At 43.8% G+C, this 23,923-nt stretch overlaps 2 protein-coding genes across 2 annotated transcripts in view; one reads left to right on the top strand and one right to left on the bottom strand.

Annotated features, from left to right (window-relative positions):
- Positions 1 to 203: 203 nt before the first annotated feature.
- Positions 204 to 11,681, top strand: IRF5 (interferon regulatory factor 5; the record flags this gene model as incomplete). Its single annotated transcript, XM_079711604.1, is given in 10 exon segments — positions 204 to 398; positions 2,723 to 2,912; positions 3,339 to 3,403; positions 3,889 to 3,922; positions 4,100 to 4,369; positions 4,596 to 4,988; positions 5,078 to 5,196; positions 5,497 to 5,607; positions 11,513 to 11,578; positions 11,580 to 11,681. Coding segments are annotated over 10 exon segments (1,545 nt in total).
- Positions 11,457 to 23,923, bottom strand: part of TNPO3 (transportin 3) — a gene marked incomplete at its 5' end in the record, with an annotated part of 92,646 nt that continues 80,179 nt past the window's right edge. Inside the window, 3 exons of the mRNA XM_079711603.1 lie at positions 11,457 to 11,769; positions 13,413 to 13,504; positions 22,139 to 22,251. Coding sequence (XP_079567729.1) covers positions 13,444 to 13,504; positions 22,139 to 22,251 — 174 coding nt within the window. The 3' untranslated portion in view covers positions 11,457 to 11,769; positions 13,413 to 13,443. The remainder of the gene's footprint in view (positions 11,770 to 13,412; positions 13,505 to 22,138; positions 22,252 to 23,923) is intronic.

Consider the following 23,923-nt stretch of genomic DNA (forward strand, 5'->3'; position numbering starts at 1 on the left):
CCTGTGACAGGAAACCTGGTGGCTGGAGAGGAGAACTGACTTGAGCACCTGGATGGACAGCAGTGACTCCGGCCGCCCATGCCGGAGGAAGGCAAAGCCCTAATGACCCGTGCCTCGGCGCCCACACGTCCCCTGCTGCAGGGAACAGCCAGCTGACATGCTGACGTGCTCCCCCTCTGCTCTCTCCGGCAGACGCCTTTGCCATGAACCCGCCTGCCCCCGCTGCCCTCCCTCCGCCCCGCCGCGTACGGCTGAAGCCCTGGCTGGTGGCCCAGGTGAACAGCTGCCAGTACCCGGGGCTTCAGTGGGTCAATGGGGAAAAGAAATGCTTCTATATCCCCTGGCGGCATGCCACGCGGCACGGCCCCAGCCAGGATGGAGATAACACCATCTTCAAGGTAAGCCCTGGACAGGTGTACCGCCTGGACCTCTGAGGCCCCCCTCCCTAGAAGAGAACTCTCTCTACATCTCAGACTGGCCACTCTCCGAGCTGCCTTGCTGCAGGTGACCACAGGCCTGGGCTAAGGGGCCGCAGGCATCATCACAGTGCACATCTTTCTAACCTGATCCCCAGAGCAAGGTGAGGACTGAGGGACCCCCCCAGGAGACCTTCCTGTAACTCTTTCTCTTCCTCCTTGTTCTTGTGTCATTTTCATCACACGTGAGCACCTGTCCAGGGTGCACGTTTGGTGTACACATACGCTAAAAGAACACCACAGAATTCCCCCTTAATCTTAATACTAGGAGGTAACTACTATGAATATCTTTTGCTTACATTTCCAGTTTACTGCATGTGTGTATATGAAGTGCAAACATGGAATCAAACCATAGATTCTATTTTATAACCTGTATTTTTCACCCAACATCAGGACTAGCTTTCCTCTCCAACAAATGCCACAGCACTTTGAGTGACCACTGAATGTTCCATTGGAGGGGTTAGCACACTTTAGTCACCCAGTCCCAGTTTTTGGACACCTCAGGTGGCTTTCAGGGTCTCTTATGTTGAAGACCACATTGCCATGGACGCCCTCTAAACTCTTACCCATGGCACATCTTAAATGATTTTCTTTGGGGTTAGTTCCCCATTAAACATTTCTGGGCCAAAGGGAATGCTTCATTTTAAAGCTTTGGCTACCTATTTCTTAGTCTTTGCACTTGGTATTTACCTTTTCAAGGTTCCTTTCAAATCCATTTCTTATTTTTGAATAGGTAACATGGTCACACAATTCAACATTTAAGAAGTGCAAAATGGTTAACAGCAAAAAGTCTCCCTTGGGCTTCCCTGGTGGCGCAGTGGTTAAGAATCCACCTGCCAATGCAGGGGACACGGGTTCGAGCCCTGGTCTGGGAGGATCCCACATGCCGCGGAGCAACTAAGCCCATGCGCCACAACTATGGAGCCTGTGCTCTGGAGCCCGCGAGCCACAACTACTGAGCCTGTGCGCCTGGAGCCCAGGCTCTGCAATGACAAGCCACCGCGATGAGAAGCCTGCGCACTGCAATGAAGAGTAGCCCCCGCTCGCCACAACTAGAGAAAGCCTGTGCGCAGCAATGAGGACGCAACGCAGCCAAAAATAAAAAAAAAAAAAAAAAAAAAAAAAAAAGTCTCCCTTATGGGAGACTGTCTCCCAGGCACCCAACCCCCTCCTTTGGGGCAATTAGTGTTATCAGTTTCTTGTTTATCCTTCCTGAGAGATTTTTGTGCATATACAAGCAAATATATACCTATGCTTTCCCCAACTTTTGACAAAAATGGTAGATGTTTACATACTCTTCTGTACCTCATTTCTTGAAGATTACAACATGTTAGTATAGTACATCGAAACTTCCCTGTTTTCTTTTTTTTTTTCTTGCTGCCCAGTATTCCATTCTATGGGTTGGCCATAATTTAACCAGCTCCCATTAATGGACATTTAGATTATTTGGGGTCTTTTTCTTTTGTAAACAGAGCTGCAGTGAATAACCTTGTATGTGCAAACTTTTGTGCGGATGCTTCTGCATCCGTAGGATAAATTCCCAGAAGTCAAATTGCTGGGTTAAAGGGCAGAAACATTTGTAATCTTGATATCAACCACATTGCCCTCCAAAATAATAATACCAGGAGTTCCCTGGTGGTCTAGTGGTTAGGATTTGGCACTTTCACTGCCACGGCCCAGGTTCAATCCCTGGTCAGGGAACTGAGATGCCGCAAGCTGTGCAGCGAGGCCAAAAAATAATAATAAGCATGATAATTATAATAATACCAAAAGCTGAAGTGTACGGAGTCCATCCCAAGTGCAGACACAGTTCAGAGAGTTTATGTGCATTAGCCCTGAGTCTTCACTGCCACACTGCAAGGTAGGCACTGTGTTGGCGAGATCAAAGCAAGGAGAGGCAAAGTAACCCGCCCTGGCACACAGCGGGCGGTGGCAGATTCCAGATTCAGTTCTGCTCCAGATCCCGTGCTCTTATCCACCATGTTACCCCATCCTCCTCAGAGATTGTACCTATTTGCCACCTTAGGACCAGTGAGTTCAATGCCCTTCAAAGCACCTAGATTTCCTTTAGCTTGTTGGAGCCCCAAGGGACTGGCCTCCTATCTCCCACCTTGCAAACGGACACTTGGGCTCCACCAGTGTGTCGCTGAAGGTCTCACCGCAAAGCAGTGACTCCCGCTGGCCAGGAGGGGCTTTTGTGAGGGTTGAGGTTCTCTGTGGTCGCCTGTCTTGTCTTCCTGACCTAGGCCTGGGCCAAGGAGACAGGAAAGTACACCGAGGGGGTGGACGAGGCCGATCCGGCCAAGTGGAAGGCCAACCTGCGCTGTGCCCTTAACAAGAGCCGTGACTTTCGCCTCATCTATGATGGGCCCCGGGACATGCCGCCTCAGCCCTACAAGATCTACGAGGTCTGCTCCAATGGACCCACTCCTGCAGGTATCCTGTCTGGCCCTGTGTGGGACACCTGGGAGGCTATGCAGGAAGGGCCAGGGGCCCCTCCAACAAGCAGTGGTCGGGGGCATGCTGCTAGGTCATAACATCCAGGGCTCCCAGGAGTGGATCATTTGTGAGGCCAGGAATGGCTTGGCATGGACCAGGCCCCCAGGTTTGTCTTCCTCAACCCATCCTGGTTCTTGGCTCTTGACTCTAGTGAATGTAGGTCGGGTGGCCCAGGGAGCAGAGTGCCGTGGGGTCAGGGGCATCCCTAGTGATTGCTGGTGGCTGTGCGGCCCTTCACTCACTCTGTGTTTGGGCAGCTCTGGGGAGGGGGAGGAGCTGCGGCAGGAGCTGCCACATGGAGCCCTGGTGGCCTTCCTCCTCCTCCCCCACTGAACTCCTTCTCTTCTCTCCCTCACTCTGCAGAGTCACAGCCCAGTGAGGATTACACTCTCGGTACAGGAGAGGAGGAGGAGGAGGAAGAGGAAGAGGTGAGCTCGGGGGCCGCTCTTCGCAGCGTCTGCCTGCGCTGATGCGGTGGGCCTTGCTAGGGCGTTGCTGCTGACCTACTCTGCTGTAGGATGGAGCAGGTCCATTCCTCTGGAGCCCTGCTGCTGTTTCTGCAGCTCTTCTCTGAGTTTCTTCTCTCGGGATTCTGGAGACAGGAACAAAGTCACCACCTTGAACCTCCCTGGGACTTTGTTGGTATAAAGCATGCTCACACATGGTCTTGCCCTCAGCAGTTGGGGCTTAGTAGGTATTACCACCTGCAGAAGGTGGAAACTGGGGCGCTGAGAGCCTACTGACGTGCCTGGGATGGCCGAGCTGGGCCTGGAGGCAGGGTCTGGCCTCGCCTAAGCGGAAGACCAGGGAATTGCCTTGTGGGTCTCATTCTTTAGCATCAGATCAATTTAATAACCTGTCCTCCCTTCTCTCTGACCTCCTCCCTCCTCCTTTGCCTGTGTCTTCCTTTCAGCTCCAGAGGATGCTACCAAGCCTGAGCCTCACAGGTGGGGCTGGGAGGCGGTGTGGTTGGGGGTTTAGTATAAGGAGGAGCTGCAGGTACCACGGGTACCTGGGCGGGGGCTGAAGGGAGGCTGGGGGCGGCCCAGGGCTGGGAGTAGGTGGACCTGGGAGGCAGCTCCTCGAAGTGGCATTGAAGCTTTGTCCGCCGCCACCTTCCGTAGAAGCAGTGCAGCCCGCCCCCCCCATGGCACCCTATTCTTTATCCAAAGAGGATGTCAAGTGGCCACCCACTCTCCAGCCGCCTGTGGTGCTGGGTCCCCCTGCTCCAGACCCCAGCCTCCTGGGCCCTGCCCCTGGCAACCCTGCTGACTTTGGGGAGCTGCTTTCTGAGGTCCTGCCGAGCCCACAGCCTGGGACCCTGGCTGCCAGCCTGCCCCCCACAGGCGAACAACTCCTGCCCGACCTGCTCATCAGCCCTCACATGCTGCCTCGTAAGGACCCCGGGGGGGCTGGGCCGGGAAAAGCAGCGCTGGGAAGGTGGAGGATGACGAGGAGAACAAAAACGCCCACGCCAGTCCCTGCTTGGGTGGAGGAAGGAAGTGGGAGAGCTGATGATGGCCTGGCCATGGGGCAGAGAGGGAAGAGAAAGTCAGTGGGCTGCAGAATGGGGAGGCGTGGGGCTCACGGGCGGGGCGGGGCTGCCCCTCTGCCCTGCAGTGACGGACCTGGAGATCAAGTTCCAGTACCGGGGGAGGCCACCCCGGGCCCTCACCATCAGCAACCCCCATGGCTGCCGGCTCTTCTACAGCCAGCTGGAGGCCACCCAGGAGCAGGTGGAGCTCTTTGGCCCTGTGAGCCTAGAACAAGTGCGCTTCCCCAGCCCCGAAGACATCCCCAGCGACAAGCAGCGCTTTTATACCAACCAGCTGATGGATGTCCTGGACCGCGGGCTCATCCTCCAGCTACAAGGCCAGGATCTGTATGCCATCCGCCTGTGCCAGTGCAAGGTGTTTTGGAGCGGGCCCTGCGCCTCAGCCCATGGCTCACACCCCAACCCCATCCAGAGGGAGGTCAAGACCAAGCTCTTCAGCCTGGAGCATTTTCTCAATGGTGAGGGCCCCATGTCGTGTTCCTCTTGGTCTCCTTTCATCCAGGGGCATGGTGCCAGCTTCTGACTAAGGGTCTCAATCTCAATGCAGAGCTCATCCTGTTCCAGAAGGGCCAGACCAACACCCCACCACCGTTTGAGATCTTCTTCTGCTTTGGGGAGGAGTGGCCTGATCGCAAACCCCGAGAGAAGAAGCTCATCACTGTACAGGTATACTCCCACCTCCCACCCAACTCTGCTTTGGTTTGAATATTGGGAAATCCTGGGGCTAGGCCCTTGCCCCAGGGTGGAGGCGCAGGGCCCTCTGGGTGGTGTGAACTCAGTGGTCAGAGTTAATCAAGGATCAGTGCTGCCCACACATAAGCAGCCTTTTTATGAAGTAGAAGTTGGTGCCCCATCTTCCTGGTGGATGCAGCCCACCACCTGACCCCTGGAGGACGCCCTCATGCACAACTGGATTGGACAGCCCTGCCAAGGTTCTCCCTGTCCTTTCTCCTCTTTGCCCCCCAGGTGGTGCCTGTAGCAGCTCGGCTTCTGCTGGAGATGTTCTCAGGGGAGCTTTCTTGGTCGGCTGATAGCATCCGGCTACAGATCTCAAACCCAGACCTCAAAGACCGCATGGTAGAACAGTTCAAGGAGCTCCATCACATCTGGCAGTCCCAGCAGCAGCTGCAGCCTGTGGCCCAAGCCCCTCCTGTGGCAGGCCTCAGTGCTGGCCAGGGGCCCTGGCCCATGCACCCAGTCGGCATGCAGTAATGCGGCTGCAGACAGTGACTGGCCCAGGCTTCCAGGGTGGCTGTGCAGACTGATGTGGAGGTGCGATGGCCTCAGTGGGCACCTGGTGGGCGGCAGGGTCCTACCTCTGGGTCCTCTGGAAGTGGATCTGGGTCACGAAGAAGAGGGAAAAGAGGCCCAAGTTCCAGGTTCTCCTCAGAAGCTGACGGAAACTGGAAGCCAGTTTTGCTTTGAGGACTCTGTCTTCCTGGATATGCCTCTCCTGGGCTGGCTGTGGGGGAACTGGGGGAACTGAGCCATCGGCACCAGTGAGGAGGGAAGGAACTCCCCCCGACTCCAGGGGGCCTAGTTGTACAGAGGGAGTTGCCCCAGAGTGACCCATACTTGTGGTTGCCCCCATTTCTTCTGGCAAAAAGAGCCAAGTGCTGTGGGTCAGGTCACCCTGGCAGGTCCTCTGCAGGGCATGGACTGGATATTGGGGTTCCCTAGCTTGAGCCCCACTTCCTCATCTTTCTTCCTTCAGAGATAGAGATGAGCACTTAGGTATTACACCAGATACTTAAGGCTGGCAGCTACCTCCCTTCAGAGTCCAAGAACCTGGGGTAGAAAGTGGAATTTTACATATTTTTGGATTAATAAATATTAAAAAACAGGCTCAGCTATTATTTTCAGTACCGGTTGCTCCCATGCTATTCTACTAGACCGTATGTCTCATACCAGCTGGCCCTCTTTCTCCCAGCACCTGCCCTCCTGCTCTGGGGCCGCTGACACAGGGAGGGCTTGCCTTCCAGGCTGATGAGTCAGTGGGGCCTTCATAAGCACTCAGCTGGCTGGCTTTGCTTTCCAGGAGGAAGCCAGCTGAAGCAAGGGCGTGGACTTTTAAATGTGTGCAGAGTCTAAAATCCTGGGCTGGATTTCAACTAGGGACCATTACAATCTGTTTCCCTCATATATATTCATATGCTATTAAATATATTAGGACAATGCATACAAATTGGTAGCTCACTGTTTGAATCTGGCTCATAGATATAATTTTCTGACCTGAACAATTTTGCTCTTATCTTCTTATTTGTAGCTCCAACAGTAATCAACTCATAGTCTTTTCTCATCTAAACTCCCGACCACACCCCCACCCTGAGATTATTTTGAAGCAAATCCTAGACATATTTCAGGTATAAACAGTATATATCTCTAAAAGACAAGCACATCCTAAAAAACTACAATATCGCACCTAATTAATTTTTATTAAATATCTAGCATTTAAAAATTTAAGACAACTAGAGAAATTTTATTCCCTTGCCATTTAATTGTGGAAGAACTTGCATTTTTTGTTCTGCATTTTGTTTTTGCCTAGATGCTCCTGACTGCATCTGTTAACATATTTTGTCTCCTGTGTCTCCTGTAAATTGGTACTTTGATTCTAGAGGCTTAATTGGATACAGGTTTTTGTTTCGACTACCTTTGACTAGTGGGTATTGGAATTGTTTCCGATCTTTAATTATTATACATAACGCTGTAGTGGATAGGCTTGTGCATATTTATGTATTTTCATATTTTTGCCTGTATATCTTTAGGATGGCTCCACAGAAATGGGATTTCCGGGCCAAAGGATAAATATGTGTCTAACTTTGCTAGATATTGGCAAAATTCCGATAAATCTCTGAGCGTGGCTGTTTCCCCACTGTCTCAACAGACTACAGTGTCAACTTTTTGGATTTTTGCCAACCTGATAGGTAAGAAATAGTATCTCTACCATTTCTCATTATGAACAAGGCTTAGCATCTTTATATCGTTAAGTGCCCTGTGCAGATTTTAGTGATTTTTTTTTAAAATAAACAAATTTAGAATAGTCTCAGATTTACAGGAAAGTTGCTAATGGAGTGCCTATATAACCCACAGCCAGTTTCCCCAGTTGTTAACATCTTACATTATACCTTACATTACTATGGAACATTTGTCACAACTAATGAAACAAAATGAATACATCATTATTAACTAAATTCCATTCTTTATTCAGATTTCATTAGTTTTTATCGCATACTCTTTTTCTGCTCTAGCATCCCATCCAAATGATCACATTACATTTAGTCATTATGTCTCCCTAGCCGCCACTGGTCTGACAGTTTCTCAGACTTCCCTTGTTTTTCATGACTTAGATGGCTTTGAGGGTACATTTTAGAATGTCCCTCATTTGGGATTTATCTGATGTGTTTCTCACGGTTTTTGTAAGGAAGACACTGAGGTTAAGTGTCATTCTCACCAGACATACCGAGTTGATGAATTACAAAGCTTGGCAGGAACATCTGACTGACTTCTGCAACACTGCAGGAAGCTCAGTGGCTGCTGAAAATCTTCCTTGGGCTTCTACTTATATTTTGATTTCTTAAAAATAAAACAACAATGAAAGCAGAAACAAAAAAACAGCATACCTGGCCATCATTTCTTGTAGATCTGTGTGTTGTAGCCAGTGGTGGATGAACACTATCCCTCCCCACCCAAAATAACAGATACTGTAGGTTCCAGAGGTTAAAGGCAGGACAACGTGTTGCTATTCACTGCTCCCTAGCTACGCTAAAGTTCCGGTTGGTAGTGGCCTCTGCTAGTGTTTAAGTTGGAATCCACAGAGTACTGATGCTCATGGCCCTGGGGATGAATACACCCCTCTAGCACCCTGTAGTTTACCTTACATCCTTCCTGCAGGCCCCTCATCCCCACCAAGTTCATCCTTGTACCCAACAAAATATTCCCTTTTAATTCAAGACTCCTTCCCCTTATTCAGCTTTTCACTGACCTAAAGAACTTTTCAGTCTTTGTTGAGTAGGAGAGAAATATTGACAGCTTTTCCCCATTTTTGTCAGAGGAATGTTCTCACAGGCAACTTTCTCATTTGCTAGTAATACATCTCACAAAAATCAGGCATAACTTGTTGCATAATCTTGAATGTTTAACTTTTCTGGATTTTGGCTTTCATCCCTGTAAAACGATTTAGTACCCGGGCTACACAAGATGGACACATACTTTGCATTCATGAGGTCTTGATGCCATTCAAAAGTTCCTGTCTTATTTATCCTACATTCTCAGTTATTGATCTATTATATAGAACAGGTACATAAAAATTACAGGTTACTTTAGTTTAGTACAATCTTGCTGGGAATAGCCCCAACGGGTGATTTGTGTTTCACATAATCATGACTAAAATTTCTTCGCTAAGTCAATCATGGAAATAAGGGAACAGATCCATGGGAACTTTCTGACTTAGGTAAGTTCAGGTGCAAGACTCTCATTCTACTTCCACTAGACAATGTCAAGCAGGAACACAATATCTATATTAGGGTACCTGACCCCAAACAGTTCCCTTTTAAATTGAAATTTAGGTGGGTATCCTTGCTATGCCCAAAAGTAACAAGACTATTTGTAAGAATTAGTCTGAATCAATCTGTTAACACTGAAGAGTAAGCAGTGAGAACCATTAATAAGAGTTCTGGATTTCAAAGCTATAGCTGTGGAGAGGATGTTCTTGACATACACTAGGATATGTATTCCAAAGGCTACTTTTTAGTGGCTGGGGAGAGTTATATTAACCCTTCCACATGTTTTCCAGTCCTAGACACAGCTTTTGATGATAAAAGCCAAACTCCTTAAACAGAGAAAAGTCAACTGGTCGTTGCAAGGACCTAGGGTTGGACTAGGCTTCAAAGTTTTACTGTCTAACCAGAAAATGAGCAGGATGGTGAGGGCAACGTGCTGATCCCCAGAATTTGATAATCTTACTCCAAACACCATTCCATATTCAAGTTTTTTTCTCCCCTTCCAATATTGCCTTTTTAGACAATAAAACTCCGAGTACCATTGATGTTATGCAGGGAGGTTTGCTTCATGGATTCCAAATACTAGATGCAACTCTGTGGTCAAGGTTATTAGCTCAAAGCCCAATTACTATAATATACTGTGTGATCTCATTTATATAAAACTCAAGAAAATGCAAACTAATTCACAGTGATGGAAAGCAGATCAGTGGCTACTTGGGCATGGGAAAGGATGGGTAGAGGCACGAAGAAACTTTTGGGAGTAAAGGGTATGTTCACTATCTTTTCTCTTGTTGCGGAGCATGGGCTCTAGGCACGTGGGCTTCAGTACTTGTGGCACACGGGCTCAGTAGTTGTGGCTCGCGGGCTCTATAGTGCAGGCTCAGTAGTTGTGGCACACGGGCTTACTTGCTCCGCGGCATGTGGGATCTTCCCGGACCAGGGCTCGAACCCGTGTCCCCTGTATTGGCAGGCGGATTCTTAACCACTGTACCACCAGGGAAGTCTATTACCCAACACAGCCAAAAATAAATAAATAAAATAAATTAATTTTAAAAATAATAATTTTTTACATATATACATACACAGGTGTATCCTATGTCAAAGCTTATCAACTGTATACCTTAAACGTGTAAACCTTAAACATGTACAGCTTATTGCATGTCAATGATACTTCATTACGGGGTTGTTTTTTTTTAAGATCAAATAAATACTCAGTAGGTTAGGAAACAATCTACTTGGGTGGCCACTGTAAAAAGAATATGCTACATTTTGTTTAATATGCCAAGTGACCCATCCTCCTTCCCACTGAGGCCATATGAAAGGACAGAATGTAGCAGGAGGAGTTTTAGGGTAAACCAGAAGAATAAAAGATGCAGAAAGAGCCACTCCCCTGAAATATGAAGGGTCTGGGGCAGTAATGGCAGGGGCCTGAATTTCAAACTCTGTACCCAGATGTCTATTAGAGAACAACTAAGACTATTCACTTAGGGGGTTTAGCCGTACCATTTCAGATCTATGAGGCAGTGAAATGAAGTAAAAACAAACACTGATTAAATTTTTAAAATTTATTGGTTTTTTTTTTGGTTGCTGTTGATTTGTTCTTGTGATGGCTACAACACCAGACAGAACACTGCCCTAATATCTAATGCCTGTGCAGGGCTGCAACTCCTTTAAAATATTAGGACTTGCTTTGGGCCTCCCTCTTCTGCCTCACTCCCCATGAAGTCAAATAATTTCTGCATTTTTTAGTAAAATACAGTTAGCCCTGTAAACACTTTTTTCCATTTTCCCACCCTGTTTTCCTCTCTCATGTCTATGGGTGAAAAATTAATTAAAAAAGAGAAAAAAAATCTTAAAAAAACTACAACTTAGAATATATATTTATATCCCACTCACCCTAATTTTGGCTCTTCTCTCCAAAGATGACGACAACCCAATGTAGGTGGGAAGTGGACTTAAGAGACTGAATAGGGTCAGGATGGGGATATACATGAATTTTGGCCCTGGCAGGTCCCAGTATCATTGATATGACCATGATATAAAACAGAACAGGCTCCTTGCTTATTTCTCCTTGTCTGAAGAACTCTAAAGGTGAGAAGAAAACAGTTGGGACATTAGGAAAAATTTCTAACTTTCGTTAAAAGAGGAGGGGGAAAGGGAAAGAAGAGAGGGTGGGAGAGAAGGAAAGGACAAAACAGCAGAAAACCTTAAGAGATGATCTTGACCCTTTGCTTCCAATTACAGTTATTTAATTCATTTGAATTCCCATCTTCCCTAAGTAAACATTTTTGTTTCACAGAAAGTTTTGTACTTTTGTTTTTCTGTGTGTACACATGCATCTTAGCATGTGTGTGTGTGTGTGTAGGTATGTGTACGTATGTGTGCGTGTCATTTGCTACCAGGAGAATGTTTCAGTTCTGATTTCAGTTTAGTTTTCCTTTTTTTTTTCTTTTTTATTTCTTTAAAATTATTTTTCCTTTTAGAAACAAGTTCACCAGGAAACCAGCTCACCTCCCACCACGCTGCACAGGCCGCAGCCATCTTTTTTAAACCGCGCTGATTTTCCCTCACACCCCCAAACAGGAACTCCTCAGGATGGCCTTGGAAGGCTGGAGTCTCTCCCTGTCTGGCGGGAGGCCCTGGTGGCGGTGAAGGCCCCTCTGCCACAATGGAGGTTTCTGATTGTGGGACACAGTCTGGTTTTTGTTTTCTTCCTGTCTTCTAATTAAAAAAGACATTCCTGACAAAAGAGAGAAGACAGTCAATAACTGTGGTCCAGGAGACAGCAAATACTTCAGAAAGTCAACCTCAAGACAGAAGTTTCTATACTTGCTCAGGCACCTCATTCTGGCCTCTGCTGTAAGAACTCAGTTAAAAAATAAATAAATTAATTAAAAAAAAAGAAGTTGGATTTTTTCACTTGTGATTTTAAAGGAGCTACTGTTTTAATGAAATACCTTCTGTGATGCTTTTCCAATTCTGAGTGTCCTCAGTGATAATATGTGGGGGTAAAGAGTACGCCAGCAGGTCCAGGCTGCCCACTCCAAAGCCAACCAGAAAACCTCCATTTACGTCTTTTTAAGTATTGGGGTTTCATGCAAGATTTTATTTTGAAAGAAGGCTTTGCCTACTAAGAAAAGGTTTAAGAGCCACTGATTTAGACTCTATGTAAAGGGTACTATGTAAAAGTATTAAGTAGAGTGGTTAAAGGTGAGGCCTCTGGCAGCAGAAAAGTGAATTGTGGCTCTATCAATTACTGACTGTGACATCAAACAACTTACTTAACATCTTCGAACCTCAATTTCCTCATTTGTAAAATGGAAATAATAATAGTAACTAATCCAGAGGACTGTGTGAGGACTATCTTATAGATAATACATAATGTGCTTTGTACATAATACAAAGCACTCAGAACAGTATCTGACACACAGTAAGGGCTCCATAAACATCAGCTATGAACATCCACAGCTATGCACGAACAACCCTATGTGTATCAACGTTAGCTATTACAGACACTGCAAAACCTGAGGATCCCAAATGATATCACGACTCATCAAAGAACCAAAGTTTAGAAATAATTTCTGGTATGGTGAGGCATTGCTCAACAGCATCTTCACCCGCAAATGCATTTAATCACAAAACCACCAGTGAGAGGGCTGCACATTCATCGAGAATTGCCTCCAGGGAGAATAAATTCTGCTTAAGACATCAAAGGGTGGGCTTACAGGAGAGATGCCTTTCTTCTTTCAGTCAAGAAACTGGCACCCAGACCCCACCACCCAGTCCTTTCCTTCCTCAGCTAAGCTTCTTGCTTTACTTCAGAATCAGAAGCAAATGGAGAAAACTGATGATCAGGGGCTAGACATAGAGGCTAGCTCTTTTCTTTTACCTCCTGCCTTGGTCAAAAACCTAGCATTTCAGTGTTAAAATTGTAAAAAATGATAAGAACAAGCATCTTTATTTATCAAATCTGAAAGATCAGTTTTAGGAAGGCAGTACCATGTATCATGGTCTACTTTAGGTCAGCACTGTTTTCACCAAAGTTGCTAGGTTGAAAAATATTCATTTGTTACCACACATACTTACCATGCTAGAAGTATCTGTAAAGAGAAGAGGGGAGGAATTTTCTTTTTGAGATATTCTGCAACAATAACTTTCTTATGGGGGTAAAACTGGCATCCAAAAGAAGCTGACAATTATTTGGCTGCCTTGACCCAAGAAAATCAGGCCTGTGCATTTCTCAGCTGTGCAGCAGCGTTAAACTGTAAGTCCTTCCCTGACTCTAGCTACAGTACTAGTCCCATGATGGGCATTAAAAACCTATGCCCATCCCCAAGTACTCCCGACAGCCAGACGAAAAGCTGGGAACTATATACCACTCACCTGGGTGACAGGCACAGTGCAGGAGTATGAGCTATCGAAACAACCTGGTGAAGTCTCGCAAGGCCCAGCAAACTTGTTTACATTCCTCAGCACTAGAAAAGAAAAGGTAGGTTGGTCCCTGACTGATGAGAAAGATATGATATGTTGAAAAGCAACCACAACCTTGAGGTATACCGAGACTGTCCCAGCTCTGCTCTCTCCATCATCTCTTGACCCCGCTTTCAATCTTTCTGTAACTCAAGAGTAAATATTAACTATTGTACATGAGAACAATTATAAGCTGTGTGGTTGTTAAAGAGTAGGCTTTGGAGAAAAACTGCTTAGGTCTGAATCTTGGTTTCACTGTGTCCTTGAGCAAGTTACCAATCTGCCTCAGTTTCCTCATCTATTATCTACCCCATGATGTTTTGAAGATTAAATCAATTCCTATATGTAAAGTGCTTAGGATAATAGAACAGTGAATAAAATAGTATTTGACAGATGTAGGCTGCTACAACAAGAAAACTTGGCTATTCCCTGGCGGTCCAGTGGTTAAGACTCTGTGCTTTGGACTTCCCTGGTGGCGCAGTGGTTAAGAATCCGCCTGCCAATGCAGGGAATATGGGTTCAAGCCCTGGTCTGGGAAGATTCCACATGCTGCGGAGCAACTAAGCCCATGCGCCACAACTACTGAGCCTGTGCGCCACAACAAGAGAAGCCACCACAATGAGAAGCCCGCGCACTGCAACAAAGAGTAGCTTCTGCTCACCACAACTAGAGAAAGCCCGCGCACAGCAACAAAGACTCAATGCAGCCATAAATAAATAAATAAAATTAAAAAGAAAAAAAGACTCTGTGCTTTCACTGTAAGGGGCACGGGTTCGATCCCCGGCCGGGGAACTAAAATCCCGTGGCTAAAAAAACAAAAAACAACAAAACCTGGTTAAAGTCCTTGACATAAATAAAAGAAAGCCAGAACCCTCAAAGTAAAAAAGCAAGCATATTCACCTAAGGTTGATCATTTAAACTCTATGAGCTGAGCTAACTTAGGGATCCTGGTTTCCTCATTCTTTCCCAAGAGCAGATTTTGTTTATAAAGCCCAATCCAGAAAGTGAGTCTCAATCAGTGATTTTCTAGTTGAACAGGCTGCTCAAGGTTTCCTCCTGTGGGAGGAGGAGGGAGAGGAGAGAGGAAAGGGTTAAGGCATGAAGAAAGGGAGGAGGAGGAAGCAGGTCTTGGTCCTCAGGCAAGCAATGAGATGCCTAGGTGGCATGAATAGCCCAATATTCATTTGACCCTGTTTTTTCAAAAGGCTTCCTTTATCTAAGATTGTCACCAAGAAACCAGGTGATGCCAGCTTCATTCTTTTTTGTCAGTCTTCATAATAGTTTTTCGTAACTGAACATGAGGCTAAGCTAAAAACAGTGGAAAAGAAAGCACATCCTAATATGCTCATCCTTCTGTGGCCCTCTCTTTGGCTCAGAAAAACTCAGGGAGCACAGCCTATAGCCTAGCATTCAATGTCAGAAGAAAGCTCTCTCTCCTTGTAATGGTTAAAAGTCAGGGAGGGAACCACTAACAGTGATTCAACATACAAGAAGGTAATGAGAGCTATCTCCTTAAGAGCCTACATCTGGATTTCCCCAGCTATTATAAGGTCTGAAACATCACTAAGAACCTTGATTTAGACTCTAGGACTTGATTCAACAGAGGCTTTCTTCTAGTCTCCCTCCATCAAAAATGTAAGGCAAGTAAAGAAGGTCTTCTAGTTTTATTGGAATTCTGCCATTTGCTCTGTGAATTTAACATGCCTCAATAAAAGCATTACATTTCTCTATTTCCGAATCAATACTGACTATAAGGAGGCAGCCTTGGTGAGTGAGCCCGATCACTCCTGCTTCCCAATGTCACGAAGGAGGAAGATACGTAACCTCAGAGAAGTCACTGTGTGGTGTATTATTATAAGGGACTAAGACGACAGGAAAGAGATAAACTTAGGATAATGCTGGAGACTCAGGATTCTTTTGCTATCTTAATGCCTTACATGTTGTTCAATACTACCCTTCTTCAACCAGAGATCGTGGTTAAATCTGAAGAGAAATGATAACTCCATTCTTAGCCTCTTTCGTAACATGAGAAAAAGTACTGAAACCAAAATTCAAGTACAGGAGAACTGTGGTGAGACATGGTGAAATGAGCAATGGGCCACAACCTCTCGAATCAACTCAGCTTCTGCTCCCAATCCTGTCAGCAACTGCTCTGGTGTCAAGCGCTTTAGCCAAATGTTTAACTTAAGTGTCCCTGGTGATTAAGCCCAAAGAAATAGATTTTTAAACAAACAAACAAACAAACCTCCTTAAAAACCAGAACTATTTTCTGTTTCTGCCTCAGTCCTCCCGGCACTTAATATTTCTGGGTTGTTTTTATATTCATTTACACTTATTTATTTATATTCATTCATTCATTCACAACTGCCACTATTTTTGTAGGTTCTATTTTCTGGCTTCTAGTCCCACCATCCCAATCCTTCCTATACTTTAAAAAAAAAAATTTTTTTTTTCAGTATGCGTGCCTCTCACTGTTGTGGCCTCTCCTGTTGCGGAGCACAGGCTCCGGACGCGTAGGCTCAGCGGCCATGGCTCACGGGCCCAGCCGCTCCGTGGCATGTGGGATCCTCCTGGACCGGGGCACAAACCCGTGTCTCCTGCATCGGCAGGCGGACTCTCAACCACTGCGCCACCAGGGAAGCCCTTTTTTTTAAATTTTAAATAATCCAAGTATAGTTGATTTACAATGCTATGTTAGTAATTTATCCCTCCCTGATCCCTTTCCCCTTTGGTAATCATAAGTTTGTTCTCTATGTCTGTGAGTCTGTTTCTGTTTTGTAATTAAGTTCATTTGTGTCATTAGATTCCACACATAAGTGATATCATATGGTATTTGTCTTCCTCTTTCTGACTTACTTAGTATGATAATCTCTAGGTCCATCCATGTTGCTGCAAATGGCATTGTTTCATTCTTTTTTTTTTTTTTTTTTTTTTTTTTTGCAGTATGCGGGCCTCTCACTGTTGTGGCCTCTCCCATTGAGGAGCACAGGCTCCGGACGCGCAGGCTGAGCGGCCACGGCTCACGGGCCTAGCCGCTCCGCGGCATGTGGGATCTTCCCAAACCGGGGCACGAACCCGCATCCCCTGCATCGGCAGGCGGACTCTCAACCACTGCGCCACCAGGGAAGCCCTGTTTCATTCTTTTTTATGGCTGAGTAGTACCCTATTGTGTATATATCACATCTTTATCCATTCATCTTTATATGGACATTTAGGTGGCTTCCGTGTCTTGGCTATTGTAAATAGCGCTCCTATGAACTACTGCACTATTGCATGTATTGGGGTGCATGTATCTTTTCAAATTATAGTCTTCTCCAGATATATGCCCAGGAGCCTTCCACTATACTTTTGAGTAATTTTTTTTTTTTTTTTTTTTTTTTTTTTGCAGTACGCGGGCCTCTCACTGCTGTGGCCTCTCCCGTTGCGGAGCACAGGCTCTGGACGTGCAGGCTCAGCGGCCATGGCTCAAGGGCCCAGCCGCTCCACGGCATGTGGGATCTTCCCAGACCGGGGCACGAACCCGTGTCCCCTGCATCGGCAGGCGGACTCTCAACCACTGCACCACCAGGGAAGCCCACTTTTGAGTAATTTTATGGTCACTATTCCTCAAGGCCCGTAATCCTAGTGGTGCGCTGAGAAATGCAGCCCTTTTCATCTGATGTGCATAATGGAGAGTAATCAAGCTCTAACTAATGACTTCAGCAAGAAGACACTCCCATACTGGCCCATTCTAGTGTCAATGCTCCCTCTGCATGTCTTTTGACCTTGAGATCCTCATGCAAGCGATAGTCACAGAATAAATACCAAGACAGAAAAATGGGAAATGATGGCAAAATTTCTTCTAGACATAATTAGTGGTATTTGGAAAGAAAGAATGATATTTCAGAATGAAAAATTCCAGCTTTCTTCAAGTTAGCCAACTAAAAATGCCAGGGAATTAATTAATTACCAGTACCATTTGAGAAACAGGCTTGGACTTGCTGAAATGACACTGAACCAGTTTACCCTCCCTGCTAGGATGGCAAACAAAGTAGCATGTTGAGGCAGGAGTAACAGGACCTTAAAACCGAAAGGGAGACTGAGTCATGCATGGAACAGAAGGTTCAAGGGCAATACACAAACCAGAGAAAGAGAATTACTAAGAGGAGCTGAGCAATCTCAAATCCTTTCTCTAGCACCTCAACATTACCTCTTACTTCTGTTCATTTCCCACCATTATGTCACAGCCTACTACAGGAGGAGCTGCAAAACTTGTTTAGCAGTAAGAGATCAAGTAGGCCAGCATGGTAAATACCTTATTGTCCCATATCACAGGACAAAGATCACAGATATTTTTGTTCAAAGCAATACATTATTTGGGTTCATTTTCCTAGCCTCAAGATTTTCCTTACACTATGGAATGTTCATGACTTTTATTTCAGACTTACACTTTGTTTCTACACTTTGTTTCTACCTGTCATATATTAGCCTGGATGAGGAAATATGAGCTTGGTGGAAACTTATTCCAGAATGTGTGGGAGGTTGCCTTAGAGCTGAAGGAGACATGCTCCAGCTAGTTTTGCAAATATGTAATGACATTCTGGCAGGTTCTTCTCCAAGGAAAAAGTTAACATTCACTGATCACCTACTATGTACCAGATCGTCTTTAAATTTCCACTTGGTATTTCACAATAACCCTATGAGACAGGTATTACTAACCCTATTTTACAGATAAATAAGCTGCAAAGTAACAGTAAGTGGCAAGATTCAAACCAACAGCCTTGACTCTAAGCCCAGTCCTCCTTTGAGGGTTCTCCTCAGGCTCTCATTCGCTCTAATCTAGAGTCAATATGATCCTGCCCTTTTAATGAACAACACTAGATAAAACAGAGCAAAACGGAAGCAGGGAGAAGCAACTGTTATAATTCTTTCCCCTGAGACAGTTTGTAGGTAGAATATTACTTCTACTGGGAAGATTCATAGTAAAAGATAAAATAGTTTTTTAAGGTCATCCCAATAAATATATGCCTACCTAGTAGAGGGGAAATCCCCTCTTTTGGCAAAATGTGTCATGAAGGCAGTCACATGCTATTTTAAAGTCATGCATGTCACTTGATCTATGGCCCAAAGTCAGTTACTTCCGGGACATGAAGTTAGGCCACTTAGTAAACTACAAAAAAACAGCACTCAAAGATTTGGGATTTTACCATTAACAGAATTATTGGAAAGTCTTGGGAATAAGAAAGTAAACCATTTTGGAGAGTGACAAGAAATCAATTCTCAGAAAAAAAGATTAGCATTTAATCTTCTCTCCCTTTTAAAAACTAGGTCTGGTTTTAATTGTAAAAGCATACCATGCTCATGAAAAGAATGCAAATAGCACAGGTTATGAAATGAAAAGTTCTAGTTATATATCTTTCCAGAAATTTACTATTCATAATAAAGTAGCTAACATATATATATATATCACATATAATAGAATAGCTTTTAAAAGTACAAGTTAGTTCATTTATGACAGCATCAAAAAGAATAAAACACTTAAGCTATAAAATGTTGCTGAAAGAAATTAAAGATACCAATAAATGGAAAAACATCTCATGTTCATGTACTGGAAAGCCTAATATTATTAAAGGTGTCAATACTATACAAAGTGATCAGATTCAATGTAATCCCAGTCAAAAATCCCAACGACATTTTTTTGTGGAAATAGAAAAACCTATCCTAAAATTCATATGAACACAGTTCTCCCAGTTGTGCTGGTATTCACTGTGGTCATGCAGTCACCTTGGCAACGTGTACATTGCTTTTTTGGGTTTTATTGTATAGTCAGTACTATAAATTTTCTGTTTTGAGTTTTGTAACTTTGTAGCATTTTAGATAATGTCGTGTTTGTACTTTGTTGTATAGAGTAAAAGGATTGTGTTGAATAAACCTAGGATTAGAGTGAAAAAAAAATTCATATGAGGGCTTCCCTGGTGGCGCAGTGGTTGAGAGTCCGCCTGCCGATGCAGGGGACACGGGTTCGTGCCCCGGTCTGGGAAGATCCCACATGCCACGGAGCGGCTGGGCCCGTGAGCCATGGCTGCTAAGCCTGCGCATCCGGAGCCTGCGCTCCGCAACGGGAGAGGCCACAACAGTGAGAGGCCTGCGTACCGCAAAAAAAAAAAAAAAAAAAAAAAAAAAAAATTCATATGAAATCTCGAGGGATTCCAAATAACCAAAATACTCTTGAAAAAGAACAAAGCTAGGGGCTTCCCTGGTGGTGCAGTGGTTGAGAATCTGCCTGCCAATGCAGGGGACACCGGTTCGAGCCCTGGTCTGGGAAGATCCCACATGCCGTGGAGCAACTAGGCCCGTGAGACACAACTACTGAGCCTGCGCATCTGGAGCTTGTGCTCCGCAACAAGAGAGGCCGTGACAGTGAGAGGCCCGCAAACCGCGATGAAGAGTGGCCCCCGCTCGCCGCAACTAGAGAAAGCCCTCACACAGAAATGAAGACCCAACACAGCCAAAAACTAACTAAATCATTAAAAAAAAAAAAAAAAAAAGAACAAAGCTGAAGGTCTCAATTTACCAATTTCAAAACTTATTACAAAGCCATAATAAAACAGTATGGGACTGATATAAAGACAGATACATAGACCACTGGGATGAATAGAGAGCCCAGAAATAAATCCCTTACATATATGGTCAAATGATTTTTCAATAAGGGTACCAAGACCATTCAATGAAAAAAGGACAGCGAAGGGAAAACTGCAAAAGGATGAAGTCAGACCCTTAACATACATCACATACAAAAATTATCTCAAAATGGATCAAAGACATAAATGTAAGACCAAAAGTATAAAACTTTCAGAAGAAAACATAGGGGAAAAGCTTCATGATATTATATTTTGCAATGATTTCTTGAATGTAACACCAAAAGCACAGGCAACAAAAATAAAATAGATATGGAGAAATTAGAACCTTGTGCACCGTTGGTGGGAATGCAAAATGGTATAGCTGCTATGGAAAACAGTATGGCGGTTCGGCAAAAAAAATTAAACATAGAACTGCCATGTAATCCAGCAATTCCACTTCTGGGTATATATCCAAAAGAACTGAAAGCAGGGTCTTGAAGTGACGTTTGTACACTCATGTTCATGGCAGCATTATTCACAATAGCCAAGAGGCAGAATCAATCAAATGTCCATCAAAGGATGAATGGATAAATAAGATAGGATGTATACATACAATGGAGTGTTATTCAGCCTTTGAAAGGAAGGAAATTCTGATACCTGCTACAACATGAGTGAACCTGAAGGACATTATGCTAAATCAGTCACAAAAGGACAAAAACTGTATGATTTCACTTATATGAGGTATCTAGAATAGTCGAACTTAGAAAGTAGAATGATGGTTGCTAGAGGCTGGAGGGAGGGAGATATGTATGGGGAGTTGTTGTTTAATAAGTATACTTTCAGTTTTGCAAGATGAAAAAGTTCTGGCAATTAATCCCACAACAGTGTGAATGTACTTAACACTACTGAGTGGTTCACTTAAAAATGGTTTAAAAAAAAAGGTTAAGACAGTAAATTTTGCATGTATTTTATCAAAATTAAAAAAATTTTAAGTGCAAGTTGGGTTATACAAAATTGTTATTTTTTTCCCTTTATAATATATTATATATTTTTCTGTATCATCAAATGCATTTTTCTCCTTCTTCTTTTTCACCATTACCAAGCTCACTGCAACAGCTCATTCTTGGACCTATAAATCATTCCACAGTTGTATGAATATAAGCCATTGCCTAAAATTTAGTCAAAATTCTAAAGACTCTACATAGAAAAAGGAATATTAGAGGAAGGTAACACACAGTTACAAAATCCAATTTAAGTTGTTGTCATTAATACTATCAAGGACCATAAAAGTCTCGTAACTTCTGATTCAGTGATTGCATTTTAAGGAAAATAATCAAAAGAAGAAAAGGCTAGATATTCAATATTATCCATAATACTGAAAAAATGAACATTAATAGAGGCACTGTAAGGAAATCAATCAACACCTTATAGCTATAAAACTGTAATTAGGAAGACTATGTAGGTATATTTAAAATGTTTATTATGTTTATAGTAAAAAACCCACACATGTACAACTTAACATTTTAACTAAGCTGTAAGCAAGTGGCTCATGGGCCTAATGCATCCCAGAGAGATGGTTTGGTTGGCCTGAATTAAATTCGAATTTGAATATCTTTAGGCACAGTAAAAATTTCCTAATTCACTGCAGTCCACATCACTCTATAATATTTTACAACCAATGCTTCACCTATTCAGACACCTGCATTCTTGACCCCTGAATACGGATAAGAACTGGGAAGGACTTTAAAAAGATACAGACAGATTTCCTGAAGGGTAGTGGGCTGTTCAACGCACTGTTCTTTTGGAAGAACATCAGGATATGTATAATACAATAAAACTGAGGCACACATGTACAGCATGGTGATACTTTCCCCCAGATTGGTTTCCAATGCCAATTTGTGCAATTCAAGGCTAAACAGACACAAAACTTTGAATTTACAAAGACACACAAAAAAATACTCCTGGGTGTATCTATAACTAAGGTGGTATAAGAAACAAAGATATTTTTTCTACATACCCCTGCTGCTGATCATCACTCACCTAGTGACTTGTTTGTGGAAATCTGTAAGTTGTTTGTGTGTCACTGTGACAGCTCCCACGGTTGTCTCCTTTGGCAAACCTTTCAAGGAATTCTCTAACCATCGACAAAAAGTCTGTACAAAGAAGAGGAAGAGAGTTTTAAAAGAAGGCAGGGCTTACTCAACTGAGATCCTACAGGTGATAACCAAAACCCACAGGTTTTTTCCTTAGTAGCATTAGCTCCCCAAACTTGGAAGCAAGTAAAGGACTTAACAGAAGTACTATTTCTGGCCTTCCAACCCACTGGGGGTTGGAACAGCCTACAAAGGCATGCCTAGACTCCCTTCAAGGGGGCAGCAGGCATCATTTCAGACAGAGCCTTTCAACCTTGGAAGTGAAGTCGCTTCTGGATAAAGCTATTGTTCTGTTTCTGTCAGTAAACTTATGTAATATTTAAAAAATTAAACAGCTGCCAGAAAACTCTTGAGCTTAGAGATCAAAGGCAATCCAAAGCAAAAGTTCAGGTACCAGAAAGAGCAGGGACAAAAAGTATAGTAAGTAAACACTTAAAAAAGTGTATACACGTAATATGAATCCAGAATCTTAAGGATTTTAAGGTCACCTCTCTCAGTAGGAGTCATATCCAGTCAGTTCCTTTGTGATACCTGCCTGTTCTGTGGGTTAGAAAATTCTTTTTTTTTTTTGCTCACTCTTACTGCTCTTTTTTTATTTTTCTTTTTTTTAGCCACACGGCATGCAGGATCTTAGTGCCCTGACCAAGGATGGAACCCATGCCCCTTGCAATGGAAGTGTGGATGGAGTCTTAACCACTGGACCATCAGGGAAGTCCCTCTTGTTGCTCTTTAAAACAATTTACTTACATCTGAGCATAGTCTCTTTATATCTTTCATGTGTACAAAAACTGTTTGAAGAGGAAGGGGAGTGGGAGCAAGCTTAAAAATCAAAATTCTAGAGACTTCCTCTGGGTTCTTATTTTCATTTGAATTGCTATTCTTTGAAAAAGCTCTAATTTTTCTTCATGCCTTTCTTAAGTAGGATGTATGCCTTGGTCACAGTTTTCAGTTGTAAAATAACTATTTTATATCTAAATTTTTTACATTATGTGTTTTCCCATTGTTAATTTATGAACACAATAGACTAGAGCAAAAGTAAATATTCCACTATAAATGCTTAAAAAGTACTGCATAATTCTCCAAGTGCTGCCCCTTCTGAGTAGAAGACAACATTCTACTCAGACAAAAACAAGCAGAGGCAAACAGCATGAATGAACCCTTAACTGACAAAGCTTTGGCATCCAAAATGACCCATGAGTTAACTATAAGTATCCCCCAAAACAAAAACAGTAAGAAACTAAACTATATACTGTCAACTAATATTTGACAAAGGAGATGAGAATACCCAATGTAGAAATGACAGCCTTTTCAATAAATAGTGCTGGGAAAATTGCATACTCACATGTAGAAGAAAGAAACTGGACTCATGCCTTTCACCACTCACAAAAAGTAACTCAAAATGGATTAAAGACTAAATGTAAGACCTGAAACCATGAAACTCCCAGAAGAATACAAAGGCCTAAAGCATTCTCACATGGGTCTTGATAATGATTTTTTGGCCATGACACCTAAAGCACAACCAGCAAAATAAAAATAAACAAGTGAAACTACATCAATCTAAAAGCTTCTGCACAGCAAAAGAAACTATCAACAAAGTAAAAAGACAACATAAAGAATGGGAAAAAATATTTGCAAACCATATACCTGATAAGAGGTTAGTATCTAAAATACA

Source organism: Hyperoodon ampullatus (assembly GCF_949752795.1).
Source record: "Hyperoodon ampullatus genome assembly, chromosome: 9".
Lineage (NCBI taxonomy): Eukaryota > Metazoa > Chordata > Mammalia > Artiodactyla > Ziphiidae > Hyperoodon > Hyperoodon ampullatus.